The sequence below is a fragment of the Heterodontus francisci genome, chromosome 8 (assembly GCF_036365525.1).
Source record: "Heterodontus francisci isolate sHetFra1 chromosome 8, sHetFra1.hap1, whole genome shotgun sequence".
Taxonomy (NCBI): Eukaryota; Metazoa; Chordata; class Chondrichthyes; order Heterodontiformes; family Heterodontidae; genus Heterodontus; species Heterodontus francisci.
In genome coordinates this window covers 65,095,211-65,116,159 of record NC_090378.1, presented here as the reverse complement: position 1 = coordinate 65,116,159, position 20,949 = coordinate 65,095,211, and the positions used below count along the sequence as shown (strand labels likewise).

Below are 20,949 nucleotides of genomic sequence, written 5' to 3'. Positions count from 1 at the left end.
ATGTGGGCGTCGCTGGCTATGCCAGCATTTATTGTCCATCCCTAATTGCCCTTGAACTGAGTGGCCTGCTAGGCCATTTCAGAGGGCATTTTAAGAGTCAACCACATTGCTGTAGGGCTGGAGTCACGTGTAGGCCAGACCAGGTAAGGCGGCAGATTTCCTTCCCTAAAGGAATCCTAAAGGACATTAGTGAACCAGATAGGCTTTCACAACAATCGACAGTGGTTTCATGGCCATCAATAGACCAGCTTTGGATTCCAGATTTATTAATTGAATTCAAATTTCATCATCTGCCGTGGTGGGATTCGAACCCATGCCCCCAGAGCATTAGCTGGGCCCTGGATGACTACTGTAGTGACATTACCACTATGCCACCATCGCCCCTGTATTAGGCATTACAGAATAGACTTTTCTTACAAAACCTCTTTAAAATGCTAGGAATATATTCAGTATTCATTTCTATTTCAAGCAAAATTAATAAAAGCTTTAATACATCTTCACATACTTTAATAGTTATTTGCAATGTCTTCAGAATCAGCTCTGAGTAAATACTACCGCATTTGCAAACGTTTTGCATTTGTACATAGGTGCCCAAACATTTACTTGCCAAGTCCCCCTTCGGAGATTTATACCCCATTTTTCAAGGAATAGTATTTTGTAGACGCCAAGAGTTCAATTCTACCAGATTCACAAACTGAGAAAAAAAAACATCAACTGAAGTTCAAAATGGTCACTCTGCCTTTAGTCATGTAAGGATTGTGTGCCTCAAATAGCTTCCAGGATCTTTACTTCTATTCAATTAGATGGCATATAAATGTTTTTCACTAACTGATCAGCCTTGCACAGCTAGAAGAGGTGGATTATTGGGACTGGGAACTTACAGCACAGAAGGAGGTAATTCAGCCTGCTGTGCTTCTGCTGGCTCCTTGAAAGAGCAGTCCTGCTTGGTTTCACATCCCTGTATAAGTTCAAGCACCTGTCAAAAACCCTTTTAAAATTTATGGAATCAACTTGCACCATCTTTTCAGGTAGAGCACTCTCGACAAGAGTAAAAGAAAAAATTCTCTTCATCTCCCCTCTAGATCTTTTGCTAAGGATTTTGAATCTATGACCTCGTTGACCCACTTGTCAGAGGGAGTTTTTTTTTCACCCTATCTACCCTATCAAAACCTCTCATTATCTTGAAAACTTCTATTAGGTCACTCTTAACCTTCCCTGTTCAACCTCGTCTCATAACTGTATTCCTTCATCCCTGGTAAAATTCTGGTAAACCTGCTCTGCATCCCAAGGCCTTTACATCTTTCTTTAAGCGAGGTGCCCAGAATTTCCCATAATACTCCAATTGAGGCCTAAGCTGTGATTTGGGCTTAATGATAGTAACTGATTACGGTTGCATCAAAACAATGCACCAGAAACAGCTCCAATAGGTCCAACGTTCGCTTCCAGAAATGGGGAGATATGTGCTGAGATAACCTACATTATTCACCTCCTCAAAGCTATTCAAAGCTGCACCCAGTGGTACTCATTTTTGACCGGCATCCTTTTGTCTCATTGTTCACCTATCCTGAAAACCTCAGTGCACTGCCACCCTCCCCACCATTAGTTTGTGAATCTCTGTTACAGCAGAACAGCGGTTCTTCCTGGAGCTCAAAACTTCTGATATTTGAACAGGTAAAATTCCTCCAAAAAGACTATTCCTGCCTCTTATTAAAATAAAAGCACCCTTTGACTAATTCTGTATAAGACTTTTCTTTAGAAAGAGGCTTACCATTGGTTTGAAAGCCACAATACAGTACATTGCACCAATTTATGTTTTACGTAACAGATATTTAAGGAAACCATTTTAAAAAAACTTACCTCATCATATTCATCATCAGATTCTTCACGCTCAATGTATTCTACATTTTCTCTTTCATTAAATCCACCTCCATACCCTGTGAGAAATGAAATGATAATACAATCATTTTTAAAAATTCTGATCAAATGTAGTTCAAGGATTAAGCTAATGCAGCAAAAACTGCATTTCAGACATTGTGCAGTTTTAGATTATGCATATCCTGTGTCTATTTTTAGAAAATGTAACCATGAAATCTAAGGTTATGAACTGAGTATGCATTAGCACAAATATAAACCTTTCAAATACAAAATCATGTGACAAATACAGAACAAGTTGCAAGCGAGAAAAGTAGTGTAAAACCTCATTTACAATATACCTGCAACAATACTTATATGTGAATTTAATCACAACCACTGAAAAGTAAACAAAAGCACAGCTGCTACAAAGCAAACACAATAACTGACCCTGAAATGCAGGTATTACACCATCAGTAAAGCACCCCTAGTGGACAGAGGTGGAATCTAATGCCCTGGGATGCAAATATTTGAGTTATATTTTTAAGTCACTTTCACCCCCTCCCATCCAGGTCTCCTTAACATCAGTAAACGTATGAAGACTCACATCCAACAAAATGTTTAAGCCTTACTGCAAGGCTTGCTCATACAAGTGTATTTATGTAGTGTCCTTAACGCAAGAAAAAAATCCCAAGTTGCTTCAGAAGCTTAATAAAAAGATGGATATGCAGTCAAAGAAAGAAATCATAGGAGGAACAACCAAATGCTTGGACAAAGGGATGGGTTTTAAGACATGTTGAAAAAGGAGAGACAGATGGGTTTAGGAAAGGAATTACAGAGCATGGGTAGAAGGCACAGCTGCTGGTGGGGGATTGTTATGACCAGGTGAGAGGGGTCTAGGGGTTCCCTCTCAGCCTTTGCCTGGTTTAACCGTAGCAGGGTTTAACTTTTAAAAACACATCGTGTTTTAGCTCCCCCTCAGTGAATCCTTGTTCAGCACTTTCTAATTGTAAGGCAAAGAAATCAATTAAGAAAAGTAGAAGTTTATTAATCTTAAACTGTAATCCAGTTAACCACAACGAACATGTGACGCGACCAAGCTAGCATGCATTCGCGATAAATACACACACAGATAGAGACAGAAAAGTAAAAAAGAATAAAGGGGAAATGTTTGAGGCAATAGATGGGTTTCTATTTTGCTGCCCTTTGAGTTTGCTGTGAAGTCTATGGATGCCGGTCAGACTTGCAATTATTTGGGGCCCAGTGCACGCTTCACCTTGTTGCGCGGTCGGAGTCTTGTCTCTCGAGGTTTATGTGGCGCGAGAGACGGCCCGAGAGACGGCCTCCCTGGTTGCAGATTCCAGTGCAAACAGCCTTCTGCCTTTTCTCTGTGGCACAATAAAAAAAAAACTGGCTGCCCTGGATTGTCATGTGACTAGCTGGTTTGACCACTTGTGTTTGTGGATTCTGCCATCTTAGCAGTCATCCTGGAATGTGAGCTTCCTCACCTTCAACATCTGGTGATCACAGTCAATTTTGGGTTAAAAGTGGACCAGGAAATAGTCCTTTGTCTCTCTAAGCACCGTCTGTTAGCAAAAGTAATTCATTGGCAATGAAGCGCTTCAGGGCATCCGCAGAAATTTGTTCCTTCTTTAACTCATGATAAGTAACACTGACCAAATGAAATAAAGTTAACAAGACAACTGGTCAAAATGTAGCCATATATCCATCTTTGCCTTACACGGACATTTCCATGACCATATTAGTAATAAACTGATTCCTATTTGTACTGAATAAAGCAAGTTTAAATGGCTATGGTTAAGTATTTCACATTTGGGCTGTGGTCAGGTACAGGAGGGTATGACTACAAGGCAGGTATGGGGATCCAGAAGGTAGCACTGGAGGAGGCTCAGCCCTTGCACTTGTCCAACAGACACACAGTTCTTGCGGCCTGTGTGGACAACAGCAGAGACTGTAGGGAGGATGAGCAAACTGTGATACAGGAGGCCATTCAAGGTGGGGTGAGTCAAAACGAATGTTGTACTAATAGTAGGGGACAGTATAGTTAAGGAGTTAGATACTGTTCTCTGCAGCTAAGAGTGTGAGTCCCGAAGGCTGTGTTTCCTGCCTGGTGCCAGGGTTAAGGACATCCCCTCGGGGTTGGAGAGGAACTTGGAGTGGGAGGGGAAGGATGCAGTTGTCGTGGTCCACATAGGTACCAACGACCTAGGCAGGACTAAGAAAGAGGTTCCACTAAGGAAGCACGAGCAGCTAGGGGCTAAATTAAAAAGCAGAACCACAAAGGTAATAATCTCTGGATTACTACCTGAGCCACAATCAAAATTGCATAGGATAAATAAGATCAGAGTCTCAAATGCGTGGCTCAAAGATTGGTGTGGGAGAAATCGGTTTCAATTCATGGGGCACTGGCACCAGTATTAGGGAAAGAGGGAGTTGTTGTGTTGGGACGGGCTTCATTTGAACCATGCTTGGACCAGCATCCTGGCGAATTGAATAACTAGGGCTGAAGAGAAGGCTTTAAAATAAATAGTGGGGGGGGGGGGGGGGGGGGGGAAGGGTGGGAGGGTTCAGTTGAGGGGAAATTTAGAATGAAAGAGAAGAGACAAGACAATAGTGCAGAGAAGCGTTCTGGGTAATGATAAACCAGAGTGTGACAAGGCGGCACAGAGCATACAAACATAAGAGTGCACCAGCAAAGAGGGTCAGAGTAGGGAAAAATGGCAAAAACACAGAATTAAAGGCTCTTTATCTGAATGGACACAGCATTCGTAACAAGAAAGATGATTTATGACACAAATAGAAATAAAGAGGTGACCAAGGTTGGGAACTGAATATTTGGGGTACTTGATATTTCAAAAGGACAGGCAGCTCTGTAAGTAAAAAAAATCAGCACAGTTGTGAGAAGTGATCGTGGCTTGAAAGATTAAGATGCAGAATCAGTTTAGGTGGAGATAAGAAACAGCAAGGGAAAGAAGTCACTGGTGGGAGTAGTTTATAGGCCCCTAACAGTAGCTACACTGTAGGAAGTATAAATCAAGAAATAACGGGAGCTTGTAAGAAAAGGTACTGCAATAATCATGGGAGATTTTAATCTTCATATAGATTGGACAAATCAAATTAGCAACGGTCCCCTTGAGGAAGGATTCATACAGCGTATTCAGGACAATTTCTTAGAGCAGTACATTGCAGAACCAACCAGGAAACAGGTTATTTTAGACGTGGTAATGTATAATGAGGCAGGATTAATTAATGATTTCATAGTAAAGGATCCTCTAGGGAAGAGTGATCATGACATGTAGAATTTCACATTCAGTTTTTGGGAGAGAAACCTGGGTCTGATAAAGAAAGGCAATTACAAAGGTATGAAGACAGAGTTGGCTAAAGTAGACTGGGAAAATAAAAGGTAAGATGGGTGATGAGCAGTGGCAGACATTTAAGGAGATTTTTCATAACTCTCAAAGATACAAAAGTAGGGGAGCTATGCTGAACCTTTATAAAGCTCTAGTTAGGTCCCAACTGGAGTATTGCATCCAGTTCTGGTCACCACACTTTAGGAAGGATGTGAGGGTCCTTGAGAGGGTGCAGAGGAGATTTACCAGAATAGTTCCAGGAGTGGAGGATTTTAGTTACAAGTTTAGGCTGGAAATGCTGGGTTTGTTCTCCTTAGAACAAAGGAGATTGAGGGGAGATTTAACGGAAGCGTACAAGATTATTACAGGCTTAGACAAGTTAGACAAAGAAAATCTGTTCCCATTAACAAATGGTGCAAGGACTAGGGAACACAGATTGAAATTTTGGGCAAAAGATGCAGGGAGAATGTGAGGAAACACTTTTTTTTTTTACACAGCAGGCGGTAATGACCGGGAATGAGGGTGGTGGAAGCGGAAACAATCACTGACTTCAAGAGGAAGTCGGATGGCCACTTGAGAGAAATAGACTTGCAGGGCTACGGAGATCAAGCGGGGGAGTGGGCTAGGCTGTGCATAGCTCTGTGGAGAGCTGGTATGGACTTGATGGGTTGAATGGCCTTCTTCGGTGCCGTAAATGACTCTGCTCTGTTCTATATATTCCATTGAGAAACGACTATGTGAAGAATGAATCATCTGTGGCTAACTAAGGAAGTTAAGGATGGTATCAAATTGAAAGAAAAGGCGTACAATGCTGTGAAGATTAGTGGTATATCAGAAGATTGGGAAAATTTTAGAAATCAGCCAGTTAATGAAAAAAAATGAGCAAATCTGAAAATAAGCTAAGAAATATGAAAAGATAGTAAAAGCTTCTCCAAACATATGAAAAGGAAAGAGTAGCTAAAGTAAATGTTGGCACTTAGAGGATGAGACTGGGGAATTAATAATGAAAAACAAGGAAATGGCAGAAACTTTGAACAGATATTTTGTATCTGTCTTCACTGTAGAAGACATTAAATGCATCCCAAGGATAGTAGCAAAGCAAGGGTTGAAAGGGAGGGAAAAGCTTGAAATAACTGTCACCCGTACAAGAAGTAAGATGATGAAAAACTATGGACAAAAACTGAAGAGCTATAAAAAATTGACTTTGTCTTTTAAAAATTTTAAGTGAACAATGTGCACCAAAATGGCCACCGAAGGTTAAAAGACCTGGCCTTTGTATATTCAAACTGTCTGACAGGGACAAAGGAATACCTTCAAAGCACTCATCTGAAATATTCCCAAATCGAATGGGTTCTTCTGAAACAAAGGTGTGAAGTGGAAACATCATAACCAGATTATTCTCATCCTGAACCCACTTCTGAAACAAAGGTGGTGTGAAGTAGCCATACCCTAGGCCATTGTTGATCACCACAGAGACTGGCAGTAGGGGGGGGGGGGGGGGTGGAGGGGGCGGGTGCGAAGGGAAGCTTGTTGCCAGCAAACCAGAAGGGAGACACCCAGTAGAATTTTACATCTACACTTTATACAGCAGTGAATTAGAAGTCATCCACTATTTTCAACTGAGCTTTTAACCAAGAGAAAAATCTACAAACACTTCAAGACTACAACCAAGAATTTGTCTTATGAGCGACTGCAACAGGTTTACTGTAAACCCCGCCCCCCCCCCCCCCCCCCACTTATAAACCCAATTACCCCTTTCCCTCTCTGTCTCTTGTGTGCGCATGCACGAATGAATGAATAAATGGATGCGGTCGTGATAATTTCAGGGCATATCAATAAATAAGTGATTTTCTGTTTTAAAACTACAAGAAAACCTGTCACTCTGCTTATTTGGAAAATAAAACACAAAGGGGTTATACTCCAATAACAGAACAGGTTGGTCAGGTAGGAGTTGAACAGTGGGAACCACCCAAGGCAGACATGTCGCTGGAGCTGATGGACTACATCAGAGCGTCTTAAAAGTGCCTGCAGAGCTAGTGGATGCATTGGTTGCAATCTTCCAAAAGCCCCATGATTCTGGAAAGGTCCCAGCAGATTGGAAAAATGCAATTGTAACACTTCAAGAAAGGAGGGAGACAGAATGCAGGAAACTATAGGCTAGTTAGCCTAACATTTGTCATTGGGAAAATGCTGGAATCCACAATTATGGACGTAGCAGCAGGACATTTAGAAAATCGTAATACACATCAAGCAGAGTCAACATGGTTTTATGAAAGGGAAATTGCATTTGACAAATTTATTAGAATTTTGAGGATGGATAAAGTAGATGTAGTGTATTTGAATTTCCAAAAGGCATTAGATAAGGTGCCACATATAAGACAGGAGTTCACGGTGTTGGGGGTAATATATTAGCATGAAGAGAGGATTGGTTGGCTAACAGGAAACAGAGAGTTGGGATAAATGGGTCATTTCCAGGTTGGCAAACTGTAACTAGTTGGGTACCACAACTATTTACCATCTATATTCATGATTTGGATGAACGGGCAGAGTGTGTTTTCGCCACATTTGCTGACGATACAAAGATAGATGGGAAAGCAAGTTGTGAAGATGACACAAAAAGTCTGCAAAGGGTTATAGATAGGTTAAGTAACTGGGCAAAAATTTAGCAGATGGAGTATAATGTGGAAAAATATGAGGTTGTCCACTTTGGCAGGAAGAATAGAAATGCAGATTATTTAAATGGAGAGAGACTACAGAATTCTGGAGTACAGAAGGATCTGGATGTCCTCATATATGAATCACAAAAAGTCAGCAAGCAGGTAACAAAAAATAATTAGGAAGACAAATGGAATGTTGGCCTTTATTGCAAGGGGGTGGGGTATAAAAGTAGGGAAGTCTTGCTACAATTGTACAGTGCACTGGCGAGAGCACACCTACAGCACAGCATACAGTTTTGGTCTCATTTAAGGAGGGACATGCTTGCATTGGAGGCAGTTCAGTAAAGGTTGATTCCTGGGATGAAGGGGTTATCTTATGAGAAAAGGTTGAGCTGGTTGGGCCTATACTCATGGGAGTTTAGAAGAATGAGGGGTGATCTTATTGAAACATAAGATTCTGAGGGAGCTTGACAGGGTAGATGCTGATGGGATGTTTCCCCTCGTGGGAGAATCTAGAACTAAGGGGCACAGTTTCAGAATAAGGGGTCTCCCATTTAAGGTGGCAATGAGGAGGAATTGCTTCACTCAGAGGGTTGTAAATCACTGAATTCTCTATCCAAGGGAGTAGTGGAGGCTGGGTCATTTAATATATTCAAGTCTCAGTTAAACAGATTTTTGATCTACAAACGAGTCAAGGGTTATGGGGGACAGGCAGGAAAATGGAGATCAGTTCAGATCAGCCATGATCTTACTGAATGGTAGAGCAGGCTCGAAAAGCCGAATGGCCTACTCCTGTTTACATTCCTACGCAAATGTTACTGATTAGGAAGGAGCACTAGGCAGTAGTGGGTTTGAATCCAATAAAGACCAATGGGAATGGAAGTTTCTTTCCTCTGCATCTGTAAGTATCCTACTTGAAACTAATTTTGATGAGTTCAACCCAGTTCTCAGTAAGGACAGGCTCAAGTAAAACACTAAGTGTACAGTCACAGTTAAGGGTGAGGGAAAAAAAAATCATACTAATGGAGTAAGGAGAGCTTTTCTGGTGTTAGAGTGGAGCAGAGAGCTTAATTCTGCACCAAACCAGTGCTACACACTGGTTCTGATGAAAGGTACAGACCTGAAACATCAACTCTGTTTCTCTCTCCACAGATGCTGCCTGAGCTGCTGAGTATTTACAGCACTTAGTCATAGAGTTATACAGCACAGAAACAGGCCCTTCTGCCCATCGTGTTGGTGCCGGCGAACAAGCACCTACCTATTCTAATCCCATTTTCCAGTACTTGGCCTATAGCGTTGTATGCTATGGCGTTTCAAGTGCTCATCTAAATATTTCTTAAATGTTGAAGGTTCTTGCTTCTACCACCCCTTCAGGCAGTGTGTTCCAGATTCCAACTACCCTCTGCGTGAAAAGGTTTTTCCTCAAATCCCCTCTAAACCTCCTGCCCCTTACCGTAAATCTATGCCCCCTGGTTATTGACAACTCCGCTAAGGGAAAAGATTTCTTCCTATCTACACTATCTATACCCCTCAATTTTGCATACCTCAATCGGGTCCCCCCTCAGCTCCAAGGAAAACAACCCCAGCCTATCCAGTTTCTCTTCATAGCTGAATTGCTCCAGCCCAGGCAACATCCTGGTGAATCTCCTCTGCACCCTCTCCAGTGCAATCACATCCTTCCTATAGTGTGGCGACCAGAACTATACACAGTACTCCAGCTGTGGCCTAACTAGCTTTTTATACAGCTCCATCATAATCTCCCTGCTCTTATATCCTATGCCGTGGCTAATGAAGGCAAGTATCCCATATGCCTTCCTAACCACCTTATCTACCTGTGCTGCTGCCTTCAGTGCTCTATGGAAAAGTACACCAAGGTCCCTCTGTACTTCCTAGGGTCCTACCATCCATTGTATATTCCCTTGCTTTGTTAGTCCTCCCAAAATGCATCACCTCACACTTCTCAGGATTAAATTCCATTTGCCACTGCTCCACCCATCTTACCAGCCCATCTACATCGTCCTGTAATCTAAGGATTTCCTCCTCACTATTTATTACACCACCAATTTTCATGTCATCTGCGAACTTACTGATCATACCTCCTATATTCACATCTAAATCATTAATGTACACTACAAGGTGCCTTAAAAGTGGATAAATCCCCAGGCTCAGATGAGCTGTATCCTCGGCTGCTATGTGAGGCAAGGGAGGAGATAGCAGGGGCTCTGACACAAATTTTCAAGGTGCCTTGTAGTGTAAGGGTCCCAGCACCGATCCATGCGGTACACCACTGGTCACAGGCTTCCACTCTCAAAAACAACCCTCGACCATCACCCTCTGCCTCCTGCCACTAAGCCAATTTTGGATCCAATTTACCAAATTGCCCTTGATCCCGTGAGCTCTTACCTTCTTGACTAATCTCCCATGTGGGACCTTATCAAAAGCCTTACTGAAGTCCATGTGGACTACAATCAACTGCTATACCCTCCATTTACACATCTAATCACCTCCTCAAAAAATGCAATCAAATTTGTTAGACATGATCTCCCCCTGACAAAGCCATGCTGACTATCCTTGATTAATCCCTGCCTCTTCAGGTGGACAATAACCCTGCCTCTCAGAATTTTTTCCAATAATTTCCCTACCACTGACTGATGTTAGACTCACTGGCCTGTAATTACCTGGTTTATCTCTACTACCCTTGTTGAATAATGGTACCATATTCGCTGCCCTTCAGTCCTCTGGCACCTTTCCTGTGGCCAGAGAGGATTTGAAAATTTGTGTCAGAGCCCCTGCTATCTACTCCCTTGCCTCACATAGCAGCCGAGGATACATCTCATCTGAGCCTGGGGATTTATCCACTTTTAAGCCCGCTAAAACCACTAATACCTCCTCCCTTTCAATGCTAATTTGTTCAAGTATATCACAATCCCCCTCCCTGATCTCTACACCTACATTGTCCATCTCCATAGTGAACACAGATGAAAAGTAATCATTTAAAACCTCATCTATGTCCTCCGGCTCCACCCACAGATTGCCACTTTGGTCCTTAATGGGCCTTTGTTTTTTATTTCAGATTTCCAGCATCTGCAGTATTTTGCTTTTATTTCAGTGCTATACACCCTACTGTTACAGCCAGTATTGAAATACAGTGCCTAGAAGAGTATTCCAAACCTCGGTACCAACGTACTGTTCAGTGCAAAAATTTGCCAAATATAGGTTAAAGCTGATTGTACAGGAGTGAAACATAGCAGGACAGTCTGCCTCTTGTTCCTTCCCTCCACGGCAAAACTAGGCACACAATGTGCATACATTTCCCTCATTATGAGAGCTCAATCTGCTAGTCCCTGATCTGTTCTCTTTTCTGCTTGAACTGACCCCTCTGCTCTTACTTCATTAGCTCCAACCAAAGTCCCTCCCTGATCTGTTCAAGATACTGATCCTGCTGTCCTGATTCACATACATAACCTACTCTTGCCATGGACTTAGCTCCTGCTCTTCCTGATTTGCTTCTGTCTGTATTTCTTACTTAGTATTTCCTCCTTGAATTTTTGAACTAGTACACTGGAAAGATCTTCTCAGTGCTGTAACGAGCAAGCAACACTCAGAAAGCCTTCCCAAATCATAAGGCCTACAAAATTCAGAGCATATAAAAAAGGAGAGAAAATATGCCATCAGCTCTTCACTGACCAGATAACCACATCTGGACTGTAGACTATTTTGACACCTTTGTTGTGCAACATCACATCAGAAGCAAATCGAAACATCAATAGCACTTAAGCCAAACATCCCACTTGTGCCAGAAACAAAAAAAAAAAAAATCAACATTCTACACATCCACAAAGAAAACCAGTACGCTGATGCAACTTGCCTTTGAAATATTCTAAATTGTGTCACTACGTGGAATGTTATTCCTTATATGCAGAATTTACATAGAATTAACGGCACAGAAACAGGCCAACAGATCTATGCCAGTGTTTATGCTCCACGTAAGTCTCCTTCCACCTTCATCTCAGCCTATAAATATATCCTATTTTTTTTCGCCCTTCTACATTTATCTAGCTTTCCGCGAGTGCATTTGTTATTTGTCTCAGCAGCTCTACATGAAAACAAGTTCAACATTCTCACCACCCTGTCAGTAAAGAAGTTTCTCCTGAATTCTTTACTGGATCGATCAGTGACTATCTTATATTTATGATCATTAGTTTTTGACTGCCCCACAAGTGGAAACATCTTCTCCATGCGTACCCTATTGAACCCCTTTATAATTTTAAAGACTTCTAGCAGGCCACCTCTCAGTGTTTTGTTTTCTAGAGAAAAAAACTACAGCCTGCTCAGCCTTTCCTGAGACATCATAGGAAATCAAGCCTGCTCCACCATTCAAACAGAACATGGCTGATCTTCTACCTCTACGCCATTTTCCCCACTATACCCATTAACCCTGATGTCATTTGTATCGAGAAATCTATCGATTTCTGTCTTGAACATGCTCAATGCTCGAGCTTCCACAGCTTCACCACCCTCTGAGTCAAGAAACTCCTCATCTCAGTCTTAAATGGCCTGCCCCGTATTCGGAAACTGTGTCCCCTGGTTCTAGACTCACCAACTAGAGGATGCATCTTCTCTGTTCTAGCATCATCCTCTTAATTTTTTTTGTATTTTCTGCAGTGCTCCTATATCCCTTTTGTAATATGGAGACAGAACTGTGCATAGTTCTCCAAGGATGGTCTAACCAAGGTTCCATACAGGTTTAACATAACTTTTCTGCTTCTGCATTCTACTCTAGAAATGAACTCTTTGTTGAAATGCAGATTTAAGCATCAATGATTCAGCACTGCTTGACTGTGTGTAAGGATGTAGAAAATCTGATTGTCCTGAATACCAATTGCCAAAGTCTCCAAACATTTTTAATGGCTAAATCTAAATAACGGACTTTTGTTAGTCATTTCAAGTTACACCCAATTATAATCTTTTTAAAAAAGTAAAAGTCATAGGCTGAACATAAAACCATGTGACGATACCAATTGGGCAGACAGATTTATAGTTTTGAAAATAGTCATATCAACTGAAAGATTCGATAAAGTGGCTTTTAATAATAGTATATTCTACTATTGTACATTCCAATCTTACCAGTCCTTTCTTCCAATTTGGCATACTTTGGAGTGTTGCACATGTTGCACTCTGATCTTCGTGCCCAATTCACATTTCCACAGCTAAAAAACAATTTAAATTATCAATATTGGTTATACCAGAATATATAAACAAACCTGGATTCTATGTTTATTTTCACACAAGTGAAATTTAATAGCAAAAAATCCTAGCACACAAACTATGAATTCAATTATTTTTTAAACTTGAATTTAACTCCAGTTTCAATACAGAACTTTGCTTCAGCAAGCCCTACAAAGTTCTTAATGGTCTTCTGTTATAATTTACCCTGCACATCCAGTATATTAACAAGTAATTAGAATTACTGTAGTCTTCTCAGTTTACTTTGAATAAGTATTTAAGATACATACTTTCAATAAGTTTTCACAGTGCATTAGAGATGATAACCTTACGTTTTACATTGCCAGTCATTGGCACTGAAAAGGCCACGACTCTTTTCTGCAAGAGTCTTTCCAATTTCCGTTCCTCCAGCTTTCATGAGCTTTGCTTCACATGTTCTTTCTTTTAAACAAAAGTACAAAAATACTACAATCAAAACTGTCCAACATGTGACATTATAATGATTTAAAATCAAGTTTTAACCATGACTTGCAGCCTAACATTTTGCCACATGCCACGATAAGATTTTTAGATTTTTTAGATTTAGAGATACAGCACTGAAACAGGCCCTTCGGCCCACCGAGTCTGTGCCGACCATTAACCACCCATTTATACTAATCCTACACTAATCCCATATTCCTACCACATCCTCACCTACCTATTCCCCTACCACCTACCTATACTAGGGGCAATTTATAATGGCCAATTTACCTATCAACCTGCAAGTCTTTTGGCTGTGGGAGGAAACCGGAGCACCCGGAGGAAACCCATGCAGACACAGGGAGAACTTGCAAACTCCACACAGGCAGTACCCAGAATTGAACCCGGGTCACTGGAGCTGTGAGGCTGCAGTGCTAACCACTGCGCCACCCAGAGATGTGCTTGGAAAATTAAATTAGATATATTATATGACATTCAATCAAGAAGTAATACCATTTACATCTGTTGGATAAGGGGAAAGAGAGAAATATGGATTCTCCTAATATCAGCAAATCTACCCAAGACCATGAGCCATGTAAAGGTACCTTCACATCTCTCAAGCTCAGGTTCCACAAATTACTTTCCAGCTGAACAGCAGCATGAACTGGGGACTGTATCAATAAACTCCTCCAATGTGTGTTATCAAACTATGATCATGGATGCAGAGATGTGCATTCTCATACCTTTTCAGAAGAACTGAGAAACACTCAAGCAAGACAAAGCTATTTGCAAACCAACAAACTAATTCCTCATGAAATATGATTGAACAGAACAGTTTTCCAGCACGATAAACCCACTCATTACTGCTTGCACCATAATAAAACACACAATTTTGCCATTATGGGAGCAACTCTCTACAAGTTAGTAGTCCCTAAACTAAATGGCAGCATTCTTTTCTCTTACAAGCCACATAGATTCATGCTGCAGCTTTCTTGTAGCATCCCTCACTCACTGGAGAAACAGACATGTGGCTGGCTGGTTCAGGCACAGTATGTTCCAGACTGACCTCCCCAGAGGGAAAAAAAGGTTGACCTCCGAACTCAGCTCCCTTTCGAAAACTGGCTCACCATGCTGCCAAAGTTACCAGCTTAAATGCGGGCCCTGTCTCACTGGATGTAGATACCAATGGTTACTACGTTGTTAGCTCAGACCCCTTGCAGAATTGACATTCTGGGACTATTATGCTCAATGACTCACTACTAACTTAAAAGTAATGTAGTTTGCCAAAGCATGAAATTTTATCTTAATCAAAAGCTTAAATGCCTCGAGTTTGATAATTAACCATTGTGAATTGAATCGACAGTTAAACCAAAATCTCCACCACAACAAATAAACATTCCAACACATTACGAGTGGTGAGAGTTACTACAATGCATAGTATCATACAAAAGACAATCTTGCATTTATATAGTGCCTTTCACAACCTCAGAGTCCCAAATCACTTTACATTGCAGAAGGTGGCCATTTAGACCATCATACCTATGCCGGCTCTTTGGTAGAGCTATCCAATTAATCCCCTTCCACTGCTCATTCACCATGGCCCTGTACATTTATTCCCTTCAAGTAGGTTATCCAGTTCACTTCTGAAAATTACTACTGAATCTATTTCCACCATCTGTTTAGGCAATGCATTCCTGATCACAACAACTCGCTGCGTAAAAAGTAGTTTCCTCATTTGACCTCTGGTTCTTTTGCCAGTCATCTTAAATCTGTGTCCTCTGGTTACTAGTCTACAGTCATTGGAAACAGTTGCTTTCTATTTACTCTATCATAACCATTCATGATTTTGGACAACTCTATTAAATCTCCCCTTGAGCTTCTCTGCTCTAAGGATAGCAATCCCAGCTTCTCCAGTCTCTCCACCTAACTTAAATCCCTCACCCTTGATATCATTCTAGTAAATCTCTTTTGCACCCTCTCTACAGCTTTGAAATCCTTTCTAAAGTATGGTATCCAGAACTGAACACAATATGCCAGCTGAGGCCTTACCCGTGATCAATAAAGGTTTACAGTATCTCCCTTGTTTCTAACCTCATCATTCCTGGGTTAGATAGAAGAGAATTGTTGTCCATACTAGAATTGCACACTTGTAGATACTGCATCGAAGAAAAGCTCAAACAACCAAACCTGTTTTCACTGTAGACAGAAATTGAACGGACACACGAGTCATTAAAATAATGAAAAGGTTTAGATGAACAAATTATTTACCTGGGAGAATGAGCATAGAACTAGGAGATCACATGCACAAAATGTCCATGGTTAGAAAATCCCACAGGATAATGGATATGTGGAACACGCTCCCAAAAACAACAAATGATTCAAAACCAACTTGCACCTTTAAAAAGCTGGTGAGAAGCAGGATTGAAGTTTGTAAATATATAGCATTGCTTGATTTCCCTCACCCGAGGCAGGTAGAGGAAGGAAGTTAGAACGGAAGGCAGGAGAAACTTCTTACACAATTGTGAAGCTGTGGAATTAAGTTTCCAAGGTTAGTATTAGGCAGGAATATTCAAGATTAGATTGGATAGGTGGATGAAGGAAAGGGGAGGGGGCGTGGGGACGGTGTTGAAGGGACATTGAAACAGGGTGAGTAAATGAGGTTAGAAGTACTCGCTGATGTTGACAGTAAACACGGACATGGATTGGCTGGTCCAAATGGCTTACTTCTGTGTTGTAACTTATATATTTCAATGGATGTATGTTAGCATTCCCGAAAATCAGGGCATCAAAATTAGCATGGGAATTGAAGTCTGCGATAGATTACTTATGTTCATGGAGTCTGAAATGCTCTTTCCTTGCAAGCATGGGACCAGGTTTGGCCATCACGCCCTATGCGAGAATAGCCAGCTGAAACTTACCATGAAGGCTCACAAATACATATACTGACCACCTAAGCAAAGTACTGCAAAGTGCCCAACGTACTGTGTCCTGAAAAGCAATCAATACTTTAAGGGGAAGGAAGAAAGTTTTGAAGAAAAACAAAATACATATTTTATGTAAAACCTTATGAAAATCTGCCCAAATATACAATGTGTGATAATGACAGATTTAAGGGAGCAGCCTTGATAAAAACAGGCATCACTTACCTTTGCCACATCGGTTACAGTTTGTTCTTCTTGCAAAGTTGACATTGCCACATCTAAAGACAGAAATGTAAAAACTATCAGTGAATAGCTTTCTACCAAGATACATGTTAACTCAGGAATTATTGTTCATCTCAATAGGATTTTAGGCAGTTTCTATTTGGAAGTCATTTTTTTTGAAAGTACAATATATTTCTTTAGATTTAGATTTAGAGATACAGCACTGAAACAGGCCCTTCGGCCCACTGAGTCTGTGCCGACCATTAACCACCCATCTATACTAATCCTGCACTAATCCCATATTCCTACCACATCCTCACCTGTCCCTATATTCCCCTACCACCACTAGTGGCAATTTATAATGGTCAATTCACCTATCAACCTGCAAGTCTTTTGGCTGTGGGAGGAAACCGGAGCACCCGGAGGAAACCCACGCAGACACAGGGAGAACTTGCAAACTCCACACAGGCAGTACCCAGATTTGAACCCGGGTCGCTGGAGCTGTGAGGCTGCGGTGCTAACCACTGCGCCGCCCCTTTTTTTTTGGCAAATGATCCTTTGTTCTTTTTTTTTTAGACTTTTCATTAAGTATGCAGAATATTTTTCCATTTTTTTTTGATGGTTTCAGCTGTACAGAAAAATGTTTAAAAGTGCATATTGTCCAGTAACAGTCATTGATCTGCAGATATGGTAAGTAACTTTGTCACTAGAATATTATACTATTTCCTCAATATACAGGGATATAAGTAGCAACAGTGAAGGGCTTCCTCTGGTAAACAGCAGTTTTGCATTTTGAATTTGAAGCCCAAAATATATTCATTAATTTCAATGGACACTGTCTTTGAAAAAGACTTTAACTGCCTCTCCACAGTGACTCTAAACAAAAAATGCCCACAGTGACAATTTTCCTCTGTACATAAACTCAAATGAATTGGTGCTGGAATTATGCTACCTAGAACTCTCAGTATTTTAATATTGTTATAAGATAAACAGTGTGCTAAAATGTTTTTGGAACTATAACTCCATGTATTAGAACATAACATAAGAAATAGGAGCAGGAGTAGGCCATTCAGCAAATACATTTTTCCCCAGGACTCAAAGACAGCAGAATTATGGCAGGAAATATATGTATTTCAGGACAATCCTGCTGATGGAAATGTGAACACCTGCTTATATTTTTAAAAAAACTTCTAGTAAATAAATGCCCACTTAAAGTAAATCGACCCAACTTACTACCTTGAAATAATATTTTCGATTATTGATTAAAGTCTGTATACCATTCAACCTTAGTAAATGAAAATCTCCCACAGCATCGAGCAACATATAAAGTGGTAAGTAATCCCCAATACAAAGGCTATTACATGGAACGGTTTAAAATTTTACTTTCTCTCATTGTTGCAGCAGTTGAATAAATGTCTCTAGCTCAGTTACCCTCGAGCAATGCAATATTAGCTTAAAAAAAAGCACCATACTGAATTAAACTACCCAATCTTCAAACAATTATTTTTGGAATAAGAGCAAAATACTGCAGATGCTGGAAATCTGAAATAAAAACAAGAACTGCTGGAACCACTCAGCAGGTCTGGCAGCATCTGTGGAAAGAGAAGCAGAGTTAACGTTTCGGGTCAGTGACCCTTCTTCGGAACTAGCAAATATTAGAAATGTCAAAGGTTATAAGCAAGTGAGGCGGGGTGGGGCAAGAGATAACAAAGGAGAAGGTGTAGATTGGATAAGGCCACATAGCTGACCAAAAGGTCATGGAGCAAAGGCAAACAATACGTTAATGGTGCGTTGAAAGACAAAGCATTAGTACAGATAGGGTGTTAACGGACTGAAGATTGAACAGCAGCAAGTACAAACATGAAAAAAAAAGTGGGTAAGCAAACTGAACAAACTATGAAATAAACAAAAAAAAAAAATGTAAAAAAGAAAAAATAACTAAAAATAAAAGTAAAATGGGGGCCCGTCATGCTCTGAAATTATTGAACTCAATGTTCAGTCCGGCAGGCTGTAGTGTGCCTAATCGGTAAATGAGGTGCTGTTCCTCGAGCTTGCGTTGATGTTCACTGGAACACTGCAGCAAGCCCAGGATAGAGATGTGAGCATGAGAGCAGGGGGGAGTGTTGAAATGGCAAGCAACCGGAAGCTCAGGGTCTTGCTTGCGGACTGAGCTGAGGCGTTCCGCAAAGCGGTCACCCAGTCTGCGTTTGGTCTCCCCAGTGTAGAGGAGACTACATTGTGAGCAGCGAATACAGTATACTACATTGAAAGAAGTACAAGTAAATCGCTGCTTCAACTGAAATGAGTGTTTGGGGCCTGGGATAGTGAGGAGAGAGGAGGTAAATGGGCAGGTATTACACCTCCTGCAATTGCAGGGGAAGGTGCCATGGGACAGGGACGAAGTGGTGGGGGTAATGGAGGAGTGGACCAGGGTGTTGCGGAGGGAACGATCCCTTCGGAATGCTGACAGGGGAAGGGAGGGGAAGATGCGTTTGGTAGTGGCGGAGGATGATCCTTTGGATATGGAGGCTGATGGGGTGGAAAATGAGGACAAGGGGAACCCTATCACGGTTCTGGGAGGGAGGGGAAGGGGTGAGGGTAGAGTTGCGAGAAATGGGCTGGACACGGTTGAGAGCCCTGTCAACAACAGTGGGGGGGGAATCCCTGAGCTTCCGGTTGCTTGCCATTTCAACACTCCCCCCTGCTCTCATGCTCACATCTCTATCCTGGGCTTGCTGCAGTGTTCCAGTGAACATCAACGCAAGCTCGAGGAACAGCATCTCATTTACCGATTAGGCACACTACAGCCTGCCGGACTGAACATTGAGTTCAATAATTTCAGAGCATGACGGGCCCCCCATTTTACTTTTATTTTTAGTTATTTTTTCTTTTTTACATTTTTTACAATTTTTTTTAAAATTTCATTTCATCTTAGTTTGTTCAGTTTGCTTACCCAGTTTTTTTTCATGTTTGTACTTGCTGCTGTTCAATCTTCAGTCCGTTAACACCCTATCCGTACTAATGCTTTGTCTTTCAACACACTATTAACATACTGTTTGCCTTTGCTCCATGACCTTTTGGTCAGCTATGTGGCCTTATCCAATCTACACCTTCTCCTTTGTTATCTCTTGCCCCACCCCCGCCTCACTTGCTTATAACCTTTGACATTTCTAATATTTGCTAGTTCCGAAGAAGGGTCACTGACCCGAAACGTTAACTCTGCTTCTCTTTCCACAGATGCTACCAGACCTGCTGAGTGGTTCCAGCATTTCTTGTTTTTAATTATTTTTGGAATGTGTGTATTTTAAGAAAAACCAAAGGCTTGGAACTGGATATAGAACTTTAAAAATGGCGAATTTGGAAGAAATGAGAAACAGCAAACAAATTGATTGGAGTGTAGGAAAGGGTACCATTATGCAACACTTTAGTAGAGGAAAGGATATATCATTTATTAAACATATCTAAAAAAACATGAATACGTACATAATACCAGAAACCTCAAGTTAATCATGGCAGCATCCTAAATGGATTAGCAAAACAATCAAAAGTGGAACAAAAGGGGAAGAACGACCTCCACAGATTTTGCAAGGAGGAAGGGATTGCGATTCACTGGAACATACAAAAACACATTAAAATGGTGATCAGAGAGGTAAGGAGGCACCTAGTAAAACACAACTGATTGAACTTGTATCGTTATTTTCTTTTAGTACTTTCACAGTAACAGGACAGTAGTTTAAATCAGGTTTATTTCTCTCCACAGCCTCACCCTACCCCATGTTTAACATTCCCTAGAGTTACAACATCTGAAAAAACTCAGCTCCCGACTTTTGACCGATTGCGCATTCCCTACTCCCTTGATTCCACCATTGGCAGCTGTGCCTTCAGCTGTCTCAGCCCCATGCTCTGGAATTCCCTCCGTAAACCCCTCTGTCACCTCCTTAAAATCCACCTCTCACCAAGCTTTGCACCACCCCTTTTAATGTATCCTCCTTTATCTTGGCACATACATTTTCCTTATGTATCTGTACAGCATCTCAGGAAGTAACATTAAAGACACAAGATAAATGGAGCTTGCTATTCTAATTAGCCTCAAAGCTGTGGTAATTCAGGGTAAATGTTGGGTATAGATTCTCATTAGAGGGACTGCACCTGGGCGGCGGTGGTACTAAGTGAGGTGCCCCAAGTGTTGGGACCATTACTGTTTCTAATTTACATAATGACTTAAAACACTGAACTCCAAAG

At 41.2% G+C, this 20,949-nt stretch overlaps 1 protein-coding gene across 1 annotated transcript in view; it reads right to left on the bottom strand.

Moving 5' to 3' along the window:
* zranb2 (zinc finger, RAN-binding domain containing 2) overlaps positions 1 to 20,949 on the bottom strand; it is a 58,802-nt gene that overhangs the window by 31,966 nt on the left and 5,887 nt on the right. Inside the window, exons 2-5 of the mRNA XM_068037247.1 lie at positions 16,711 to 16,763; positions 13,438 to 13,546; positions 13,007 to 13,089; positions 1,858 to 1,934 (exon numbers count right to left, since the gene is read on the bottom strand). Of these exons, the coding sequence (XP_067893348.1) occupies positions 1,858 to 1,934; positions 13,007 to 13,089; positions 13,438 to 13,546; positions 16,711 to 16,763 (322 nt within the window). The remainder of the gene's footprint in view (positions 1 to 1,857; positions 1,935 to 13,006; positions 13,090 to 13,437; positions 13,547 to 16,710; positions 16,764 to 20,949) is intronic.